Source organism: Rhinichthys klamathensis, unplaced genomic scaffold (genome assembly GCF_029890125.1).
Source record: "Rhinichthys klamathensis goyatoka isolate OS25496 unplaced genomic scaffold, OSU_Roscu_1.1 h1tg000032l_1, whole genome shotgun sequence".
Classification (NCBI taxonomy): domain Eukaryota; kingdom Metazoa; phylum Chordata; class Actinopteri; order Cypriniformes; family Leuciscidae; genus Rhinichthys; species Rhinichthys klamathensis.
Genome location: NW_026606581.1, coordinates 1,167,386 through 1,191,973, shown reverse-complemented (window position 1 = coordinate 1,191,973; position 24,588 = coordinate 1,167,386). Strand labels below are relative to the sequence as shown.

Here is a 24,588-nt window from a genome sequence, read left to right as displayed (position 1 = left end):
CGGATGCCATTGCAAACCGGTAAGTTCATCCCTCACAGCCTCGCTTAGCTTACATACCTATAATGGCTCTGCTCTGAATAAGGTCTTAGCAAACAACTGTCCGACAGACTAGAGGAATGTCTTGCGACTGACATCAAATAGGCCTAAAAACATCCCCAAAAGAACTAGCTAGCTTGTCTAGTTAGTTGACTTATGGAAGCTAAAGCACGTGTTTTTCAATTGTCATAAAGAAGAACTACCTGACTGACTTCAAAATATTGTAGTTTTACCGTGTAGGCTATTTGAAACGGCTTAATGCTATTATTTATTTAAGTAATTTTATTGTTTATTATTTGCTCCATTGCAGCTTAAAGTCTCCATAAACAACTGATTAGAAATAAAGTTAATTGAGTTTATTGTCAATGATATGCAGTCAGTGTGTGTGTTGTAGCCTACAATATTTTCTGTACCATTTTGATTACTTGATCAATAGTTCATATTTTAATACTCATATAACACTTCCGTTTTTGTGAAAGGTAAACCACATTTGCATGATGTGTGAGAACGTGTATGTGACTGATGTTTAGTGAAGTTTATAGTTTTGTGCTGCATTCTACCAAACATGGTGGTTTTATATGGTGCCACTAGATGGCAGTGTAGACTGATTCATAGGCCTACAGGTTTTCTAAGGTTTGTAGCATACAGTGATGACATAATTGTCATCTATTATGTACAAATGTAAAACAGAGTAACTACAAATTTAGTAAAAATTTTGCTATTACCAAAAATTAGCTGGATTTAACTCAACTACAGTATGCTCAGATTCAGAGAAAATGGATTATATAATTAGTATCAAATTGATGTGTCCCTTCCAGAATCTTCACTACATAGGACGTTGGTGTTGAACTAACTCTTCCTGTTGAGATCCAGACATTTTGATCATCCACTCTGACTGACATACATAAAGCACTCAAATTTGGTAAATCATACTTGCTTGACGTGCAAGAACAAACCTCCATTGATTCTTGCTGAAGCTCAAATGTGTTTGCGAGACACGTGACGCAAGAACAAATCTCATTGGTTCTTGCATAAAGCACGCATGCTTGCACTTCTGTTTTCCATATTTGAGTGTTTTATGCATGTCGCTAACGCTGATCAATATTTATCTGTGAATAAAAATCAAAATTAAATATATTCATCATATAAAGCTATCGTGGCCCTTCAGAAAACTTGGACTAAACAGCTCGATTGATATGGATTTCTTTTACAATCTCTTTATGAATGTTTTGAATGGTTAGAGTTTTGGGTGAATAGGCCTAGACTTACTGGAGAGACAGAAATCTCACAGAGATTTCATTAAAAATATATTTTTGTGTTTCAAAGATGATGGAAAGTCTTACGAGTTTGGAATGACATGAGAGTGAGCAAATGACTGAATTTTAATTTTTGTGTGAACCAAGTTTCTAAGTTGTAGAAGAATGCTTACTTTCACATATATCTGTACTTCTGACTACTGCATCTTCTGACCAGGAAAGTTTCAGAATCACGTGCAGTATAGAGATCCTTCTCTGCCACCCTGAACCATGTGGACTCAGATGGGGTAGCCTTGACCTAGCGGAGAGATTTTTCTCTCTTCATGTGGTTGGCGTTTCTTTACAAGAAAACTGTGGTCCATCACTTCTTAACACACATGCAATGCCAAAACCAGCAACAGTGGCTTTTAGATTTTCAATCACCTGGCTGCTGAAGAGACAAGAGAGGGGCAGGATCTCTGTGTATCTGGAATAGCATTTAATCTGATACTATAATGTAATGGCATTTATTGTTTACAAAGATCAACTGCTGTTTTCTCCCATGGTCCGCAGGGTAATAGCGTGAGGTCAGCAGTTCCCCACTGAGCTGTCTGCTATGCTTACAATATGCCAATGGTTGCATTCTGGGCAGGAGAGCTCAGCAAGGCATTTTTGACCTGAAATACTGCATGAATGCACAATATTGTGCGTTGTAATGCACTAGAACATTATGATTTAGCTATGATGTTTATCTTTTCTCAGGCCGTAAACCATGCTTGTCAATGATGTGGAAATGTGTTTTTGCATTGTAATTTAAGTCCAGCAGGCTTTCGGATTCTCAGCAGTTTCTCGTGTTATTCTGTTTCAGCAAAGACAAGAACATTGTCTATAAACTGCTGCCCCTTATAGTCAACGAGAAACTAAAAGCTGTAAGAGTTTAAATTTTCCTTCCTGCTTAAACATCTTTTATTTTATTTAACTAGACCCATCTCTCTATCTGGTGCCCAGTTTGCCTTTTCATTAGCTAACCTGTCTGCTTCTCGCTTGTCTCTGCATGAGACTGACCTTGGCATTTGAGACTGCCTGCTGAGGTGGCACTGGCAGGGTGCTTTATTTCTTTGGTGACAGCTGTTTAAATGTCTCATATTATCACTTGTGCATCAGCTCCTGAGTCTGACGAGCTATTGCAGCTTATATGGTTGGAATTTGAAGATGATTACACAGGTTTTTTAAATATAATTTATCACTAAATTGCTGTTAATCCAACAAACATGTTGAGGGAGTAGTCATTTCTGCAAAATGATATTAAGGTTGCTTCTTCACGTTTCACAAAGTGAAATGTCAAGTCAGTGCACAGTATTATTCGAATACCTAACCGATATTGTTAACAAAAGTAAACGAGAGATAAAAACACATTTACTGAAGCAACATCGCCAGTTTAGCTTGTTTCTACAAATATTTGAGCTTTTTTTTTCTGACTAAAGTACTCGAGTGCAATGCTGTATCAGGTGCTCTACTGAAAATTTACGTGAGAAACCATATGGAGCTGGTTATGTGATATAAACATCAAAATGTAAGTAAGTTTGCAAGGAATTGTGGGAAAATTTGTGGGAAAATGAATAAAAGTAGTTTTACTGCCATGTTCATTTCAGCTGAAAATGGCCAAACCAGTTATTATTTGTCGAGGCATGAACTCCACAAGACCTCTGAACATGTCCTGTGGTATCTGGCACCAAAACATTAGCAGCAGATCCTTTAAGTCCCACAAGTTGCGAGGTGGGTAACTTGCAATCCCCAAACACACACATAACATTCAAGAACTGACTGTTTATTTGCTGCCTAATATATCCCACCCCTTGATAGGCGCCATTGTAACAATATAATCAATATTATTCATTTCACTGATTGTGGCTGATCAGGGTATATGTACGTATGTGTAGGTAGACGCAAGTTTTTCCTAATATTATTGATGTAATAAGACGAGATTTTTCTAATTGCAAAATTAGCACCAGAAACAATAGAACTTTGTTTTCCACACATAAGATAAGCCAGGGAAATATTGAGCAACTAAGAGCTAGTTGTTAGCTGTTAAAAATAGACATATATATTCCCCAGACATTGAAAGGGAGTAGGTCAAGTAGCTGTTAAAGCCAGCTAACATTCATTTTGGCTCATCGCCAAAATATTTATAAGCTAATCTTGCTTGAGCAACCAGTTTTAATATACAGAATATTTTTTCCAGTGATCTGAAAAAGTTCAAAGGTATTTGAAATATGGGTAAAAATAGGTGTTATGCCATAGACAGGACAATGTATTTGCAAGAATTTAATTGTAAGGCTATGGACAAAAACTACAACCAAATTGGCACTTAACTTTAGTGAGCATGCAGTTTCTTTTGAACAGCCCTGCAGGTTGCATGATGTTCTCTTTCATCATCTCGTGTTCGAGATCCACCTATGGGAAGGGCATCCGTACCTGACCTCTGCAGAAGCATCCAATTGCACCAAGTCTGGCAAGACAGACAGAAGCGCGGAGCCAATGCCAGGTAAGGCCCCACCCCCTTACCTGAGGGCATATAACGCCTGCAGTTCTACCAGAAAGACTCGGGAGATAGAATAATGTACAAAGCATTGATTTATTGACAGCCCAGCAAGCAATTATATATAAAGTTATTTGGCGTTGGCCCCGTCCGTAGTGCATAATCCAAGGGGAGCGGATCTGCATTTCCTGCCTGAAGACGAAGGAATGGGCACAGACGACCCCAGGGGAGGTATGGACAGGACCATCCTGATGGTGGTGGGGAGGGTGGAGGTAATTGTTACGTCAGCATCTGCGAACTCAAACATGTGTAAGTGCCGATCTTTTATACAGCAAGTATTAGGACATGATTAGATAGATGTGAAGGTAATAAGTGACGTAGTAATTAAGTCTTCCTGGCAGAACTTATGCTAAAGCTTTCATTTCTCCAGTTGACATTCGCTCCTCGCGATCTCAGCACATACACAGTGCGGTTGGATTTACACTGCTCACTTGCGTGTCTTCAGGAGGACATATCGCTAGATCAGCCTCCGGCAGACGTGACAGTCTTTTTATTCAGCCAGTTTAGCTGTGCTTGCATTCTGAGCCGCCCACGCTCTTCTTATTTTTTCACCTGCTCCCCTTTTCCACGGCAGACCGCCACGGATTTCTCTCAGTTCTTTCGCGGTATGTCGCTTTCCAAATCTGCCGCTTCTCCCGGAGACAGCCTATCACGGGCCTGCCCGGCCGCGTGTGGTGCACTGATCGCCGCGAAAGACCTTCACCCGTTCTGCGTGGTCTGCTTGGGCCTCAAGCATGCAGAAGAGGCTTTGAAGAACCCAGAGAATTGCAGCCATTGCCTTATGCTGCCGAAGAAACTCATGCAGTGCTGTCTAGCGTCGAGCTCGGCCTTTCCGACTTGGATGGGGGACACGGTGACGACGATGCGATACCAGGGGCTTCCCTGGGCGCAACGTCCCTCAACTGGGCTGTCCAGCCCAATCCTGCATTCCCCTAAGATGACATCTTTGCGGCAAACCTCTCGTTTGTCGATGAACCGGCCGGATCCGGCGACGAGGACGATGCCGGCCTTCTCAGGGTCTCAGAAGGCGAGGAGGCCATCCCGCGTTCTGGTGTTCCCCCAAGCTAACACCCCCTTAGCCTTACCCCAGTCCATCCTCCTGGACTTATGTGAGCGAGTGGCCGCTCGCCTCAACATTGAGTGGCCGGCTCCATAGAGCGTCACCGACCGTCTCAATTTCCCACAGAGGAAAAGGACATTTACGATGGGAAACTTGCGCAAAGCACATGAGCGACCAACTCGATTTAAAACACGGTCTTGCGGGCCTTGAGGTAAAGAGCCATCGAGCCTTCTATCGCCATGGCACCTTAACCCTGACCAGGGAGGGCTGCTCGCCGGTTTTGCCCAACAAGATGGACCGCTTTTGTGCCTCAGTGCACCAGGCCGCTTACAAGTCCTTGACCTTGGCTGTCAGGGCCCTTAATGTCTCTTCCCTCCTCTCCGCTTACCAGGCGGAGATTCTGGAGGATTTAGGGCAACAGTTGGACAAAGGAACCCTGTGGAAGAAGGTTCTAACTGTTTTCTGTTGTGGGAGAGTGTGCGCTCTGGCTTAACCTGTCGGGTCTCCCTGACAGTGAGAAGAGGTGCATTGCGGGCGCCCTGTTAGAGCTAGGGCTGGGTATCGTAACAAAATGTTCGATACCGATACCGATACCTTGACTTCGATACCGGTTCCTGAACGATACTTTTTTCTATACCAATTTTATGTAACCAGTTTTAACAATATAACATTACCTAATTTTTATTTTTATTTTTTCAGTTTGTTGACTTTTTTACACTCATATTTTGAGTATGTAAAAAAGCACCAATACTAAAGTTTTCTATGTTTCCTAATCATTTAACAACATGTATTCTTTACTTCAATGAGCTCATTGTTTCTGCCTTAACTTAATGCATTGTTTAACAATGAAAATGAATTGAAATGCATTACACTGTCACCTCTGATAACAGATCACTCTAAATTGTAATTTAGACACATCCATTTTCTTTAAAGCTGCTTTGAAACAATATGTATTGTGAAAAATGCTATACAAATAAATGTGAATTAAATTAAATATAGGCTACTGGGGGGCAGGATATATGCCTCGCGCTCAGCACACATGAAGCTTGCCGCAAAGCACTGGCAAAAGTAGCCTAATGATTATGGATGTGTCGGGGAACAATAGCAAGGAGGTATTTTATTTGTTTATTAATGAACAAGTTTACTAATGGTGTGTTCACTGTTCACACAGAAGGCGAATTTAATTATTTGCGCGAGTATACATACAAAGTCAATGCAAAGATGCGAATAGACGCCTTACCTGGCATTGGCTGCACGCTTCTGTCTGTCTAGCCAGACTTGGTACAATTGGATGCTTCTGCAGAGGTCAGGTACGGATGCCCTTCTCATAGGTGGATCTCTCCACTCAATGTTTCAGAGAAGTTACGAAAGTAACCTATTGGTTTTCATCTACATGTATGTATTAGCAAACACTTTTTTTTCAGTTCATGCATTCCCTGAATCAAACCCATAACCTTGAAATTGTGAGGGCCATGTGCTACTGTTTGCTTCACTGACACATTTTTAAAATATATGATCCTCTGAATGTCTTATGGGTTTCCTGAAAGGATGGCCAATAATTACATTAGACCTACCTTGTTGCCGTCACTCTAAGAAACCTGGATGCCAGATCTATATTTTTTACTTTATTGGTTTCATTAAATTATAAATTCTATCACCATTTTCAGAAAGAAGCTGGCAATTAATTTACTCATTTTTATTGCATATATCCTGTCTCTTTGAAGAACAATAAATACATATATGGGAGCTTTTTCATGCATTTATACATTCCATATTAGCCCATTCTGCAGCACTATACATGAATACGAATAAGAATTATTACATGCACTTGCTGATATCGTCACACTGTGGTTTCCTCAGGAACAAACTGAAGAATCCAATTATAGATACAAACTCAAACTTTAATAATAGTACTCTGGAACAAGCTGACAGGCAGGGAAAACAGATAAACGCAACAGCGATCAGACAAAGATTGAAATAAAAGGTGCATCTTAAATAGCAAACAGAAATGAGATAATTAATCATACACAGCTGGGACAAATGAACCTCATAATGATAGTAACCATAGAAACGAAGGAGTGGCGGGAAAAGAACAAAGGAAAACAGGAACCAATCAAAACACAAACTGAAAGTCCAAACATGCACTGACACGTGACAGATATCAAGCCACACTTTTATTCATCTGTTTTTACAGCTTTTCCATTAGTCTTATTTTGACAGGATTACAATCATTTGTAATAAATGAAGTCTTTCTTCTTTTACCTGATGGCATCGAATAATGTATGCTAACATAACTGATCAATCATTAATACAGACAAATAAAAACAATAAAACTAGCAACAACTACTGTTGTACATCACCCACCCAACAGATTACACATTTACTTTACAATTGAAAAACAGTGTTTAAACAAATAAAGGTAAAACAATTTCGTGTTTGAAATAGAATAATTCATAAAAACTAATAAAATTCTACTTTTTTTTCTTGAATTAACAATTGAAAGGAAAATAACCATAAAGACAGAAACAACAAAGGGTTTACCTCACCCTCATCAAGACATGTCTCCATTCTACTCTGAAGTCTCCTGAATATGTCTGTTGGAAAGAGTAGAACTTTACATCACAGAGCTGTACTTTATTCAGGCTTTTTTCGGGTTTCTTTCTACTGCTTCATAACTTACTCAAAGTGTGTCTCATTCTTTGAGAAAATAGACAAGACGAAGGATGCGGTTTCACCAGGATTCTCCGTGCACGGTACAATCAGGTACTCTCCTGGCTCCAGCCTGAAGAATTTCATAACCTCTCTGAGCCATACTAAACCATCAGTCTGTGCCACAGGCTCTCTCTCAATGAAGAACTCAGATGAAAACCTCCCACTCTGACTTCTCATCTAAAAGAGAATAATAAAATCTGTCTTTGGTTAAAAAAAGGAATGAATCTCTTCATAAAAGGACAATATGAGTATAATATTTGTATTATTTTTTCACTTGCCTCTAATGGTATCTGTAAAAGTAAAAGGGGAAAAAAGATAAAAACAGCTATCATGAGTCAAGTCAAGTCATCTTCATTTATATAGCGCTTTTAACAATGGATTGTTTCAAAGCAGCTTTACAGAGATAAACATATAATTTAAGGTAACAGAGATTGTTTTGGATTTATAGCGGTTCTTGAATAATGTTATTTCCAGCTAAAGAACATTTTGATTGATTCACCTCCGTCGAAATGATCATTTGTTATTAAATTAGGGGCCGCTAATATACTGACAGGGATATTGCAGATAATGCACACACAAAATCCGCTTTTTCTTTGCATTTCACCTCTGATAGCTTGTTTCTTAGTCTAATCTAATAAACCAGGAATTGTGCAGAATGTGCACTATGAGTATTGATGGCTCTGTGACAAATTGCTCACATTGTCACTGACAAAAGCATCTGCTAAATGCACAAATTACAAGCATTAATATGCATAGCTCCATCCGCCAATACTGACCAATAATAATTATTTTAAGTATTTTTGTATCTGTCTTACTTATACAAGCATTATCTATATACTGTAATCTTGCCATGCTGGAATTGATTGATATGTGTGGCAGAGCGGGTTAGACCCCACCTTGTTATTTGTGGCTGTCACATGAGTGATGGATGTGGCAGCCTATCGGCCGCTGTCCCTGGCCTATTTAAAGACTGTTTATGCCACCTGGTCATGCGTCATTGTTAGCTCCGCCCCTTGTTGCAGGCGCGCCGCCATTCAATGCTGGCCGTGTTTGGTTGGCAGCGCCACGGTGATGTGCAGGCTGTTCCGTTTTCCCAGGTAGGCTATAGGTAAATGTTTGTAATGTAGACTTGTGCAGCTTGCGGTAACCTACGTGCACTTCCTTCCGGTAAGGTTGTTTTTATGTGTACGCTGCTGTGAGCAACCATACGCTTATACAATTCCGTGATGATCAACTGGTATGTAAAGTTATTCTTTTAAAGTTTCAACTACTATTTAACTGAGCTAATCAACTGATGTCTGATGTTTTTAGCAGGATATTGATTCCTTTGAAGATGCTCCGTCTTAATGTGGACGTTGGGCTGATTGTTTTCTGCATAAAATCCATTTAGACTGCGCTGCTGTCTTGCTGCTGTTACTGTTTCTGTTGTATGTCTTCACCGCTACAACCATCGATCTGTTCACCGCTGCAGGTGCCGAAGTTGTGTACGTGGGCTCGCCCTTCAGTCATCTTATCATTGGCTGCCTGTGTGTTAAGTTGTATGTTTCTTTACTTTGTTTTTGGTTAGTTTGGATGTTGATTATTGTGAAATGTGTGTGTTAAGTTGCAACGTTGTTGCCCTGTGATTTGTGAACTTGTTTTGTCTACAAGTTAGTGTTCCTTTGTGGTGAGTGTTTGGTATCACCAACCACTCTGAATTTTGTTATTAGTTGTGTCTAGTATCATTTGTTTAGTGTGTTCATTAATCTTGTTTTTGTTAATTTTAGGCTGATGGACCCCGGGTTGGGAGGCTAGCTTTTCTTGCCTTCTGGTGGTGGTACTTCAAGCACTTAGTGTGGTTTGCCGCTTGTAACCACTTATACCTCACTGGGCGTGCGTGTGTGTGCGTGTGGCTTTTGAATTAGATACTTAGCTAGCCTACCCCACTATGGGTGAGCCTCAGCCATCTTAACAGTTATTTATTTTTATTTTCTCATTTATCGTGTGTGTGTGGATGAACAGTGTGGTACGAGTCATGTGTGTGACATTCTACCCTTACAGTGACCAGAAAGTTTTACCTATTGATGTGAACTTAATAAATTAACTTTTGTACTGATATCCACGTCTCTTTGCCCTCCATGGTAACGAACCTGTGTGCCCTATTTACATTGGGTAGTTATTTCCCCTCTCTCTGAAGAGGGGTGGCGTAGTCAGCTTGTTATTTATTTACCACTATACGATTTGGTACTTGTGAACCGTTTACCACTCACCGCAACGCTACATATGCAAGGGCTTTATGTGGACCTTGTTGGACCCTTTTGCCTTCAGAACGGCCTTAAATCTTTGTGGTACAGATTCAACAAGGTTATGGAAACATTCCTCAGAGATTTTGGTCCATATTGACATGAGAGCATCACACAGTTGCCGTCACACATATTTTCTCTTTTTCAGACCATTCTCTATAAACTCTAGAGATGGTTGTGCGTGAAAATCCCAGTAGATCAGCGGTTAATGAAATACTCAGACCAGCCTGTCTGGCACCAACAACCATGCCACATTCAAGTCACCTAAATCTCCTTTCTTCCCCATTCTGAGGCTTAGCAGATCGTCTTGACCATTTCTGCATGCCTAAATGCATTGATTTCTTGCCATGTGTTTGGCAGATTAGATATTTGCATTGAACAAGCAGTTGCACAGGTGTACCTAATAAGATGGCATATTTACATATAGAATAATAATACCTGTCTTAATTATGTCACCACCTGCTGTAGTCCCAGAATTCCATCTGCCAAAATGCCGTTTTGAGGTCCAGTGATATTCAGAGGAACCATCCAAAAAATCAGGACAGCTACAACAAATATCTATGCTATAAAAAAATATGGTGAAGTCTTCCATTGACATCCTGCCATAGAAAAAGTAAATCAAGTAAAAAAAAAAGTTAATCAGCCAAAAAGCGATGTATTATATGAAGAAGTCATTTGCTGTTTTTGAATTGAGGGAGAGCTGACAGGGGTCCTGGACCATAGAAGTTAATGGGCAATAAATCAAACCCTTTTCGTCTTCCAAAAAGTGATTACGGTGGGTGTACCCAACATGGTCATGCTCACCAGAACTCCCCGTTATTTAAGACTTCATGGCAAATTTTGCAGAGACCTCTTCACAAACTGTGTCCCACAAAGGTGATCTGTAAAATGTATACCCAAACATGGGTGCAATGTGATATCATGAAGCAAATACAAACAAAATAACTTGATATGCCCAAGTGATGACATGTAGAAGCAAAGTACAGCTTTCTGCCAAGTTTGTCAACTAATTGAAGCTGTTACTGTAACAGTTGTTACAGCTCTTACCCGTCACTCCAGTCTCCTCGCCACTCTTTTCTGCCCCATGGGTTTAACAATCTCACTAGATGAACTGGATTTTCATCACTCGTTACCTGTTGCACAAAGCCAGGAATTTTACAGCGGGTGAATCTCCATTTGTCACTGGTGATCGTCGTTTGAACCTTTCTGGATCCGCCATCAAATCGATAAGTTTAATTATATCAAGTGCTGTGAGAAAAGGCTATAAATCTCCACCTCCAGCATCCTCACACGCAATATAGCCTACTAGCCGAGACTCCTTCTTTATGTGTACAGATGTGACGTAATGATGCAAAGACATGCTCGAATCTGGAAATCCACCAGTACCACTGGAATTAAAAACATTATTACAAGCTTACCGCTTTGAATCGAGCTACGGCAAGCAGATACTTTTGAACAAAGCTGGTTATGTATTTTCTCAAATATGTATTTTGGATCATTTTTAACCCAAAAAAAGCTACAGACTGCAGCTTTAAATTAATTAAAATAGGAGAAAGATAGCTAAAATAAAAACTAGTGCCAGTAAAACAACAAAAACTTTGATTAATTTCACACAGTTTACGCATACATAGCTCAAAGAATTGTAAAGCAAACTAAATCAAAATCAATCACTGTACATGTTACTTTAAAAAGCATTGTGAAACGTGCAATGATGCCACAGGCATGTTTTCCAACTATACAACATTATAAACATTGTATTTCTTTTTTTATTTTTTTTTATTTATTTTTGTAATTTTATTTCTTTTGTTGTAAAGCCTGATTTTGTTAATCTGTTTTAGTTAACCCTGTAAATATATATATATATATATATATATATATATACGTATAATGTAAAAATGTTTCTGAATCTCAATTGCAGTGGGAAATATTCCCTTATCAAAACTCTGAGACAGACTGAAATGGCCAGATGCTTGTGCAGTCTCACCTCAAAAACTCCTGTCACAGTGTAAGTATGTTCCGCAACTATGCCACAAAGTATCTCGTTTTCTTCAGGTGTTGTCTATTGTTACACAAACACACACACAGACACACACACACGCACAAAAGAAAAACATTAAATAATAGTACATAGCTGATCACAGTATATAATTAATGAAAGAACTGTTTTATATTAATTCTATGAAGTTACTTGAAAACAATTCTATAAGCAGTTTTAAAATAAAAAAATGTTTGTGACAAACATTACATATACTCAATGATCCACCAATATTGTTTTTTTATTACTATTATATAATGAGTTTAATTAATCGTTGCAGGAAAAAGTATATGAACCCTCTGGTTTTACCTGGACTTTTGCACATATTAGTCAATTTTATTTATCTTTCATAACAAGTCTCCGTTTTATTTGTTTTAAGTTTGTCAGACCCAATTATGCTCTTTTTCATGTTATATGCACATGTATGCTTTTAAAACTATAATCATTTTTATTGATTTTATGACACTCCTTGGAAAGACCTAACAAATATATTATATGTTTGGCATAGCAAACAATATAGCAAACAATAACAATAGTTGTTAACAAAATTATGAAGCAGTGGGCAAGCTACTTGGAAAATGTAGTGAGCCATAACTATATAAAACAAAACCATAACTAAAAACCATATAACTATATAAAAGTATAACAAAATCAGGTGTCGAGAGTGTGTGCATGTTTCCATTAAGTAAATTTCTCATGTGTCAGCCCAAGGATTGAGACTGGTACGTGATGTCACCATCCGGAGCAGAAGGTGGTAGGAATGCACCAAAAAGCTGGTTGTAGGGCCCACTTTTTTTAGTTTTCTTGATTCCATTTTAATGGTTTAATTCAATTGTAATGACCAATGATATAAAATGTAATGATTTAAGCAAAACTTTCTTCAAAGGTTAAACCAACCTTTTATTTTTACGGGTTGCTGTGTAGACCTTATTTGAGTCTCTGTTTTTTTTATATATGACAATAGTTTTTCTCAAACGAAGCGGTACAATGCTGCTGAAGTGACTCTCAGAGCGGCTGTGTAGATGAAGTTCATGCATTCATGTCCTAATGGCTGAAAACATGCGTGCCTCAGTGTGTGTGTGTGGTAAATGAAACCGCGCATCTGCGCCATTCATTCACAGAGACACGCAGAACATGCATGGTTGATTCCTATTTAAATAGTTTTTATGCAGTTTAATATTCACAGACACTAGTCTATATCGCGATTTTATTTAGGTTTACTGACCTACTTTTCATCCAAGATCTGAGAAATTCCATGAAATTCCTTTACATTATAAAGTAAATTAAGTTTTTATGGATTCCGCCCGTGTTTTCTGCATCGCGGGAATGAAATCATATGGCCCTATGGTTGCCAGCCGCCGTAAAACACGAAGAAGACGAAGTCACCGTCACTTACTAATCCAGCATCAGTGATACTTAGCAGTTGTATTTCCGATTTGAGCTTGAGCTTTAGAAATGCTTGGGAAAATGTAGAGCTTGTGTGGACGCTACCGCACTACTTGATCAAAAAAGAGCTTCGCTACTGAAAAGCTATTTGATTCAGAAAACAGCCACGCTACTGAGAAGTGTAGTTTGTAGTGATGATACTGCCCAACACTGTTATGAAGTACTGGATGAATTATTGGATCCAGGATTTGGGGATTTCTTTCTTACCACTGTATTAGAGGAGCAACCTATAAGCGTTTTTGACGTGAATGCACATTCCATGATGTTCCACAAATCAGCAGGAGCTGTATTCAGTTCATAATACATATGCGTCCCACCAGTGAAGTCCATCAGGGCCTCAGATATGAAACCAGCATTCAAGTCAGCATAGGACCCGCACACCCTGTAAACATGCAGTAAACCAATAATGTAAACCATTTTAAACAACGCAAATCAATGAAGGATGACATGCAGACAGAATGATACCCACTTTGCATATGCTTTCTCCAGTAAGGCAGGCCAAAATTCATTAGACATTTTTGAACAGACAAAAAGTAGTTCGTCATCAATAGTTGGAAGTTGGTCATCAATAACAACATCAATCCATTTCCCAAATCGCCAAAACTGTAAGATATTTTCAAAGATTGAAAAATCAAATTGAATCAAAAGAAATCAAAAACTGAACTAAATGCAAAAAGGGGAAATATGACCCAAGAAATTATGAAAAACTGAACAGGTATTGTAGTCACCCTGAAGTGAAATATCCCAGCATAATCCTTGGTGAATGATTTTTCAGCTGGCATGACCTGTTTCATGATATCCTTCTCAAAAGTCAGAGCCCCAATTGAAGCCAAAAACCAACAGTTTCCTAAATAAATAAGGAATTAAAAATAGTCAAATATCTGCATTTTTTCCCATATGCAAAGTTTAATGGTTCATAAAAGTTATCAACATTTAGGTTTCATTAGGGCAGTATTTATAGTGTGCCATATAAAACTTTAACAGCCAATTGAAAAATATTGGTACAGTAAAATGTACTAAAATTTTGTATTTCACAAGATTTATTAGATCTATAGCAAATAGATCTTTATTAATTCATGCACTTCCATACTCTCGTATACTTAGTAAAATGACAGAGACAGACAAAGGAAATAGCACAAGCACGTAACAGTTTCTTGTGAGCATGCGACAGTCTGTAGATTTTTTTTATTTTTGCGAAGGTTTTAGGAGCTCTGTAGAAAATATGCACCAATTGTGTCAGACATGATTTTCATATAATGATGTACATTATTAGGCAAGTTTCACATCATCGTCACACTGTGGTTTCCTCAGGAACAGACTGAAGACTCCGATTATAGATACAAACTCAAACTTTAATAATAGTACTCTAGAACAAGCTGACAGGCAGGGAAAACACACATAAACACAACAGCAATCAGACAAAGAATGAAAGAAAGGGTGAATCTTAAATAGCAAACTGAAATTAGATAATTAATCATACACAACTGGGACAAATGAACTCATAATGATAGTAACCATAGAAACAAAGAAGTGGCGGGAAAAGAACAAAGGAAAACAGGAACCAATCAAAACACAAACTGAAAGTCCAAACATGCACTGACACGTGACAATCATATTGTGGATGATACCGGTGTAATTGTTATAATGAGACCTGAGTTGATATTGAGTGGAGAACAACAATGGTCCAGGAAACATTGTATAGTAGACATATCATACATGATACCACATATGTGAATAACTCAAACTTACCTAATACACTCCCCTGTGCATAATCAAACCTGGACACGCCGTCTACAATTAAATTAGGGTCTGACACCAATTCCTGATAAGAGAAAATTAAATGCAGTTCTTTCAATACCAAAACACGGACACATAAAATTAAGAGATTTGTTGTAATTTCCATTATGGCAGAAGGTATCAAATATTTAGAAAATTCTGTATGGTTAACATACGAATGGCCACACAGCTTGGGACATATCAGGCGGATCAACATCAAACAAGCCAATGGAGCTGTTGTCTGGAGGAAACAACTCATCGTTGTATAGTGTGTTTTCAGTGAGACAGTTCTGGAGAAGCTCTTGGTAGTTCTGATCCAGGAAGTTCAAAGGACTGGTAGGAGAATTCACAGCATCTTCATTTGGGTTGTGGTGGCACCCTGGGGGAGGCATTTTTCACTCAGAATCCTTTTGCTGCATGACAAACAAATACAAACACAGTTTGTCAGTGTGCACCACCTCATTTATAAGCACAATAGTATCAGTAATGTTTATTAGCATTGTGCTTGTGTATCAACATGGGTGCACATGGCTACAGTTCTTTACACGGTCAAATTAAATGAAAGACCCCTTACAAAGGGAATGTACTTGTCTCCGCCTATAGCTGGTGTGTGGGGATCGCACTGTGGCTGCCGTCGCATCATCCAGATTGTAAAACTCTTTGGCTGCACTCTTTGGTGGGTGAGGAGAGACCCCTGATATAATTGTACAGCTCTTTTGGGTGTACAACAGCACATAATAAAAGCACGGTAACACTTTACTTGAAGACTGTAGACTGACATAAGACTGACATGACACCTTCATAACCATGACATGACATATGTCATGAATATGAAGTAGGGTTTATGCATGTTTATGACAACTGTTATTAAGTGTCTTTCGCTCAATAATGACATTTTGAATGCAAATATGACACTGTTTAAGATGTCTTTGTTATGACATCTTGACATAAACCATAACATCATAACCTGTCAGTGTCTTTGTCCAACACATTCTCATCCCAAGGCGTCATCTAACTGACACTTGCCATGCCGACGCACATGGCACCCTTTAGCGTCAGTTAGATGACGCTTCCGTTATGGGTAGGTTTAGGTCTGGGGTAGGGTTAGGGTTAGACCACTAGGAGGCGCGTCTCATATTGACGCTTAAGGGGTACCATGTGCATCGCCATGTTGACGCATGGTCAAAAGCGTCAGTTAGATGACGCCTTGGGATGAGAATGGGCTGCCTTTGTCATTAAATTAAGTTAAACTGTCATGTGGTTGGTTTTGACATTGGCTGTCATCAGTCCATTATAACTGTGTCATGAATATTTTTCGTGACCTCAACTATAGTGGTACAAATTGAATTTGTCATTAAACAGTTATAATGGCTTCATGACAGCCAATGTCAAAACCAACCACCTGACAGTTTAATGTAATGTTAACCAATAAAGCTAAGTGGTTTGCACTATATAAATGCTTCCTTCCTTCCTTCCTTCCTTCCTTCCTTCCTTCCTTCATAACACTATTTAGAAGGTCTCCCTCTTCTTTTGCCCAGAGGACACGGCACCCGTGATTTCCAACAAGAATGTCAAATTTGGACTCGTCGGACCATAGAATACTTTTCCACTTTGAAATAGTCCATTTTAAATGAGCCTTGGCCCACAGGACACGACGGCGCTTCTGGACCATGTTCACATATGGCTTCCTTTTTGCATGATAGAGCTTTAGTTGGCATCTGGAGATGGCACGGCGGATTGTGTTTACCGACAGTGGTTTCTGGAAGTGTTCCTGGGCCCATTTAGTAATGTCCTTCACACAATCATGCCGATGAGTGATGCAGTGTCGTCTGAGGGCCCGAAGACCACGGGCATCCAATAAAGGTCTTTGTCCTTGTCCCTTACGCACAGAGTTTCTCCAGTTTCTCTGAATCTTTTGATGATGTTGTGCACTGTAGATGATGAGATTTGCAAAGCCTTTGCAATTTGACGTTGAGGAACATTGTTTTTATAGTGTTCCACAATCTTTTTACGCACTCATTCACAGATTGGAGAGCCTCTGCCCATCTTTACTTCTGAGAGACTCTACCTCTCTAAGACATCCCTTTTATAGCTAATCATGTTACAGACCTGATATAAATGAACTTAATTAGTTGCTAGATGTTCTCCCACCTGAATCCTTTCTAATTTTTTTGCTTTTTCAACCATTTGTTGCCCCCGTCCCAACTATTTTGAGACCTGTAGCAGGCATCAAATTTGAAATGAGCTCATTTATTGGATAAAAGTGTCAAATTTCTCAGTTTAAACATTTGTTATGTTATCTATGTTCTATTGTGAATAAAATATTGGCTCATGTGATTTGAAAGTCTTATATTTTTCATTTTATTCAAGTTTAAAAAACGTCCCAACCCCAAATTCGGGTTGTACTTTTTACTTTTGTACGGTGTCCTTGAGTGCCTCTAAAGGCGCCTATAAATAAAAGGTATTATTATTATCATATTGTATATACTGTATATTTAAACAGTACATTAAAGATGCTGTCAGAGAAAATCCCATGAATTCAGTGTACCATGTGAACTATGCCTTTGGCCTATGCCATGCCCATCGATTGCAACATGAATTTTTATAGGGGTGTTGCATCAGAGAGGAAAAACTCTGTTTTCAACTTAAAAGGTGAAACTAATATATTATATAGACTCATTACATGCAAAGTGAGATATTTCAAGCCTTGATTTGTTATAATTTTGATGATTATGGCTTACAGCTATGAAAACCTTTTCACAATATTCTAATTTTGAATTTGGGGTTTTCATGGGGAATAAGCTGCATTTCCAGCAGGAACTAGGGATTTTGGGATGGTACTTGGTGTGTTTCCAACGCAGGAACCAGGGTCTACTGTAAATGAAGTTGCGGGTAAATATTTCCCCCTCCGAAAGTCCCTGCTCGCAAGGTAGTACTTTTTCAAAGTTCAGGAACTTTCGGGAGTGGGACTCGGGCATTGAACTTGCTGATTTGTTGAGTTCATGCCGCATTTTGTTTGGTTGACTCCACGCAGCATTTTATTTCAACCACCATTTTTAAATCTGTTGCGTTGCGTGCAGTAACATTTGTTTGCTATTCGAATCAACAATGGAGTTTAAAAAATACGACTGATGGACCAACGACGAGGTTCAAGCTTTATTAAGGTTAAATTTAGAGGATGAAATCCAGCGGGAACTGTAAAGTAGTGTGCAGTCCTTTGTCACTGGCCTATTTGCCTAATCTTTCCGGTACTTTAGACTACGATGGAAACGCAGACAGCAACAGGTCTGGGGGAAAAAGGTTCCTGGGTTGTTCCGGGTAATTTCAGTGGAAACGCGGCTTTAGACGAACTCTGAATGCGCACTGCAAACTGTTATAGTGAATGGTAAATTTAAATGTTGAGCAAGCAAGCTCATTGGCTGCAGATGCGACATGAACCAATCAGCTTGTGCCAAGTAGTTAACGCTGTAAATATCACCAACTTGCGTTAAGGAGCCATCAGCCTGTACCATCTAGAGTTTCATGACAGAACTATGCATCACTGCAAGTTTATTTAACTCATGGTCTATATGTAAAAATAACATAGCAGCAGAAACGGGTTAAAGGGATAGTTCACCCAAAAATGAAAATATTGTCATCATTTACTCACCCTTATGTTGTTCCAAACCTGTATGAGTTTCTTTCTTCTGTTGATATTTTGAAGAAGATATTTTGAAGAAGATATTTTGAAGAATGTTGGTAACCAGACAGTTGACGGTAGCCATTGACTTCTTCCATAGTATTTTATTTTCTACTATGAAAGTCGAAGCTACAGTCAATATTTTCATTTTTGGGTGAACTGTCCCTTAGGTATTGCAGTGCCCCAGGACACACCATTACACAGGCGTGGGAACTGGTGGTTGGGAGGAGATGATCACTGGGCAACTGAGGAAGGGGAGGGGGCATCTTTGACCATTGTGCTGCCTCTATTTGAAAATATTTATAGAGCCCTGCATGGTGCCCCTTGCAGCCTCTGGCATAGTGCCCCTGAGCACATGCCCAAATGTGATTATAATTAATCCTTTAAACAACTGACATCAAAGTACTTTTCTGATGAAAATAATGTTTCTGTGACATTATTATGGTTATATTGAACACTTACAATTTATTATTGCTTACAATTTTCATGATCTGACACAAAGGGTGGTGTTGCATCTCGGACGTTGAAGACTTTTCTTTCTACATTTTCTTTTTTATTAGATAGTTGAAATGGGTTAGAAAGATTATTTTTGTTTCATTCTTTTCTTTGTGTTGGCACTGTCCAGTTTTCCCTTTTTCCTCCCCAGGTCTGGTATAGCATAATTTGCTGGTTTTCTGTGATTTCTTTCGTTTTGATTTTAAATAATAATTATTTGCTTAAATTGAATTTTCTTTGCTTTCGATATATATATATATATATATATATATATATATATATATATATATATATATATATATATATATATAGCCTATATATAATTTTTTTTTTTTTTGGCCAGTCAAATTTGTTCACATGTTCTGCTGCTTCTCAAATATCACCAGCTTGCGTTAAGGACCCATCAGCCTGTACCCAGAGGCGGACAGAGTACAGAGCTTTGTTACTTGAGTAAAAGTACAGATACCCCTAGCTAAATTTTACTCAAGTACAAGTAAAAGTACTACATTCAGATGTCTACTTAAGTAAAAGTACTAAAGTACTTGTTTTTAAAAGTACTTGAGTATCAAGAGTACAAGAGTAAATTTTCTAAATATTGCATTACTAATCTACTGCCACAGTGCTTACATTTATGCACAGAAACGTCCTACATGGAGTTATGAAAAATGTTAATGTTAATACCTTGGAGAATGTAAAAGGAATTGAAAGTAAAATCAAGTCATTTTCATCTTTTTACCATGTTGCTTTATTTAATTTAATTAAATTTTTGGGGGGTCCCATCTTAAATGCGGGGACAACACACACACACACACACACACACACACACCACATGTAAGGGTGGCGCTGCCAATAAAGCACCTAAAAGCTGTCACAAAGAACCGGCAAAAGGAATGATTATGAATATGTAAAATATAGCAAGGAGATATTTTAATTGTTTATTAATAAACACTTGTTAATAAACAAGTGTTTTCTTTGTCAGTGTCGGCTAAGATGAAGTTGACGATGCTGACTCGCGATCTTCAGTAGTGAACGCGCCAGAGAGAAATGCACATTTCATACGGATTACATAAGCAGAGAGCAGTCTGTAGTCTGTTTTCTTTCGTTTTGAATTTTTCTGTTTAAAAGTAGACATGTCTGTGAGAGGCAAGTAGGCCACCTTATACACTGAGTTTCGGTTCATTTATGAGACGAGATCCAGTTCACGTGCCGTCGCCTCCGTTTCTTATCTATCGTCTGCTATTTACTTCTTATTTATTAAACCCAGGCAATTGGTTGATGAAACATTGATTAAAATTAAGATACAATTAATGCAAAACGAAATTCAGGTTAAAGAAAGGTTTTGTGTTTTCTGTTTGATGTCTCTGTGAAAGTTTTAAAGCATTTTTTTATGCCGCTTTCAGAGCGCTCACGTCCGTAACGGAGAACACGTCCATAACATTGTTTTTTCCTCATAAATGCAAACCCGAAAAATAAAATAAAACAAAATTAATATTTTATGTACTGTGTAGACTGAGCGCCAACCCTTCTTCATTCGCTGGGTAGTAGCCTACTTTGGTTTGCGCAGTGTAATTCACATAATCAGTAAAAACATATTTTGCCTCCTAAAGTTTTTTTTTTAAGAAATCAGAAATCCCTCGTGGCTACGCCACTGCCACATCTGTGTTATACACACCACATACTCAAGAACATCAAACCAAATGCTTGGCTTACATTAATGTGTAATATAAAATCTGACCATGGAGTTGACTTTGGCGGAAAGCTGAAAGTGATTGCTGATAGGCTGTCCCAATCAGTGGCGCCTGCACAATCCAATCACGTTTGAGAGGGAAACAACAAATTGAGGGTGTCCGAGATTTTTCTTTTTTTTTTTTTTACTCGGGTACTCACGGTTATGGATAGAAATGTATTGGAGTAAAGAGTACAATATTTGCCTCTCAAATGTACTTGAGTAAAGTCATGAGTACTCCCCAAAAATGATACTCGATGTAAGGACTGGGCCAGGGTGAATCTGAATAACTAAATACCTTCGTGCTAAAATCCCAAAGCCTTTAGCCCCAAAAGGCCTGGAACTTGAAAAAACACACACAAACACACAAACACACACACACACACACACACACACACACCTCCCCCACAGCTGACACCCACACTCAGGACAGAGCGTGGTTTCCTGTTACGAGACACTTGTATGACTGACTTGGAATTTGATGTTCAAAGAGAAAGAAACTTCTTTTCTTTAAAAGACATTTAACCCGATATATTCGATGTGTTTTTATGTGTGTCCATTTGCCCATGTCACATTGTAATGACTATAATTTGTCCGTAACTTAAAAGTGAATTATAAATACCCTAGGTGTATTTTTAATGTAAATGTTTACCTATAACAGTCGTGTTTGATATCGTAAAAATGCCCTTGACTTGACTCAGCCAGATATATGTATGAACACACCGTAAAAGGTATGATTATGTGCATAACACATCTCTGCAGTAGAAATGACCCTTCCTAACACAGGTCATAATTTAATTAGACAAGCAGTCTGACAAGACAAAGAGAAATAAAACCCAAAGTCCCGCCTGTAAACTTCCAACCCTCTAATTGGCCAAGCCAACAGGAAGAGGCTGGATTTCTCATAGTGTGATAAATGACGCTTCTCCTCTGCGCTCGCTCTCTTCCTCCCGTGTCATGATGTAACGTCTCGCCTCCGGGCGAGCTCTTCGCCTTTCTTTTATTTGTTTCTAGTTTAGTTGTGTTTTTCATTTGTAGATAAGTCTCTGTGTTTAATTCCAATCGACGATTGAAAAGGAAACCCCGTGACATATCTCTTCAGCAAATCCATCTACAAGGGACCTTTAAACGAGCGCGCGCTCTCTTTGAAGGAGAAACACGCGCACGTGACCACGTGACGCGCCGGACCGAGAGACACACACGCTTCTTCAAAAGCCATGGAAAGATGCAACGTTAACTCCGCGTGATTTCCCCGTAGAGATCTTTATTCCCTTTTTGTTAGTCAAAGTTTTGTTTTCCGTAGCCGACTCAGTTCACTTCCACGAAGTGAAACGAACTTAGCCGAACTATTTCCCTTTGGAAATGTTACAACAAAGACTGTAAACCTCCGTTCAACACGCGCGCCAAGCAGCCCACGTGACGCTTCCTCACACCCAAAGGACTCAGCTCACGCGGCCAGACAGGGCCGTACAGGAATGTTTCGGCACAGAGAGAAACCATAACATACGTTGATTGCAAGTATAAGTCTCTTTATAGAGCTTCTAAGAAGTTTTAAGATGATGTTCCGTGTTGTAATCGGAGAGGTGAATGTCTTCCTGCCAATGAAATTCTCCCAATTTCTCTGTTCTCTCTCTCCCCATCCCCTTTCCTCTCTCTCTTACTCGCTCACGCGTGTAAGTTATCAATTGTCCAAACTTTATGCATTTCTCGTTCATTGATGTCTTATTGTATCGTTCATTGTTGTCTATGTGTTTGTAAATACATATATCCCATGTAACCGTAGTAAATACATAAGTAGTCATGCCTCTATTAAATTAATTATATATTCATTAGATTGATGTGCTGTCTCTTTGCTCAATTTCAAGTCACTTAAGTGCCAAAGGTCTAAATGCTACAAGCTTTACGAATTACAGATACTTTAAAGAGTAACGTTAACGTTATGTGTTGATGGGCGGGAAACCCAATTCTTCTGGCCAGAGAATTGCGTTTCCTGACATCCTATAAAGTAAGATGATATTGTGGATCCCACAAATATTATCCTGACAATTGAGCTAATTCATTTTACCTGTGTGTGAAACATGGCCCGTGTAATTAACTGCAAGCAACTTGTGGTTAATTTCCGGGATTCACATGCACGCATGCAGGTAGAATGACCGATCCTCCCTTATCGGGAGATTTATTAACATGTAAGACAGATCTAATCCAAACATGTATGAATAATTATTAATTACCAATTATTAATTATGATATGCAAATTCCCCACGGATTAGATCCGCCCTGAATCCTTACATTAAAGTGGTGGAGAAAATGCTAAGCACACTTTAAACTTGTTTCTGAGCAAAAATCAGTTTTCAATCTATGTGTATATTGTTATTTAATATTGTTTATGTAATATTTAATATTACACGTGCGCATCGGAGTGAACGCTTGCGAACTCCCGATCTGATTTAACAAGCTGCTAAATGTTCAAACATCTTAGTCACTTTTAATCGCTAAAAGTAAACTGCAGTTCATAGTATTAAATTTGTCCCACAAAAGACGAAGAAACCTCTTTTGAACGACGACATTTTTAATGTTAAACTCCCCTGTCCGAACGATGTTCTTCTGTCAGGGTGAAGACAAGATTTAGTGAATCGATGCTCTTTCACTATTCTTAAAAAGGCCTTATTTTATAATCGTTACATTAACGATAAACTCCGGGTTAAAACATTGACGTAGCTACTCAATTGTAAAAACCTAAAGCATATTTAATCATAGGTGCTATTTGATATATGTTATGGGAGTCGAAAAACAGATGAATAATTCCTGTTTTCTCTCGCACAACGCAGCGACGAATCCTGCTAGATGTGCTTGTAAAACATAGCACCAAAAAAAAAAAAAAAAAAAAAAAAAATCCAAAACTGAAAACATTTTTAATCAATGCCATTTGATAAATGTTATTTGGAGTTGAAAAACAGATGAATAATTCCTGTTTCCTTTTGCACGACGCAGCGAAGAAAACCTGCCAATGTGTTTAAAATAAGTATAGCACCGGAAAGAAATCCGTCGAGATTTAAATGAGACAGTGCATGTCCCCCGAGACAATCGAAAGCGGGCTGGTTGCCATACTACTGCCAAACGCTAGGGTGCGCCCTTGAGTGTTTTCCAGTATCAGATTGCCTCCACGCCCTCCATGAGCGCAATAGCGCCATCGTGTGGACACTAGCGGTAAAGCGTCTTTTCTTCAATTTTCTCTTCCCACAACTTCAAAGTTTACCAGTGAGATTTTGAACTCGTGTGTCTAACTTTCAATGCATGGCAATTTACAGCCTCGTTCACTAACATGATTTTCCCTGCCTTGACTGTGTGCACTTGTTTTGGATTTTGGTTCAAACCACATTTGAACTTAAAAATTCAAAACTATGTCTTAGCAGTTTCTGATGACCGCTCTGTGTTGAAATGGCTTTCTCCCAGTTGATCTTGTGTTGGATACTACCACTGACACCTCACTGTGGTCGTGATCATCAA

At 38.8% G+C, this 24,588-nt stretch overlaps 1 protein-coding gene across 1 annotated transcript; it reads right to left on the bottom strand.

The window, feature by feature from the left end:
- Positions 1 to 7,365: 7,365 nt before the first annotated feature.
- Positions 7,366 to 15,573, bottom strand: LOC130080305 (calpain-1 catalytic subunit-like). Its single transcript, XM_056245664.1, has 10 exons — positions 15,358 to 15,573; positions 15,155 to 15,227; positions 14,134 to 14,252; positions 13,875 to 14,008; positions 13,613 to 13,787; positions 11,909 to 11,983; positions 10,972 to 11,057; positions 9,926 to 9,962; positions 7,611 to 7,819; positions 7,366 to 7,524 (listed from the first exon to the last, which is right to left on the bottom strand). The coding sequence occupies exons 1-10, from the start codon at positions 15,571 to 15,573 to the stop codon at positions 7,500 to 7,502; spliced, it is 1,149 nt and encodes a 382-aa protein (XP_056101639.1). The 3' UTR covers positions 7,366 to 7,499.
- Between the last annotated feature and the right edge of the window lie 9,015 nt (positions 15,574 to 24,588).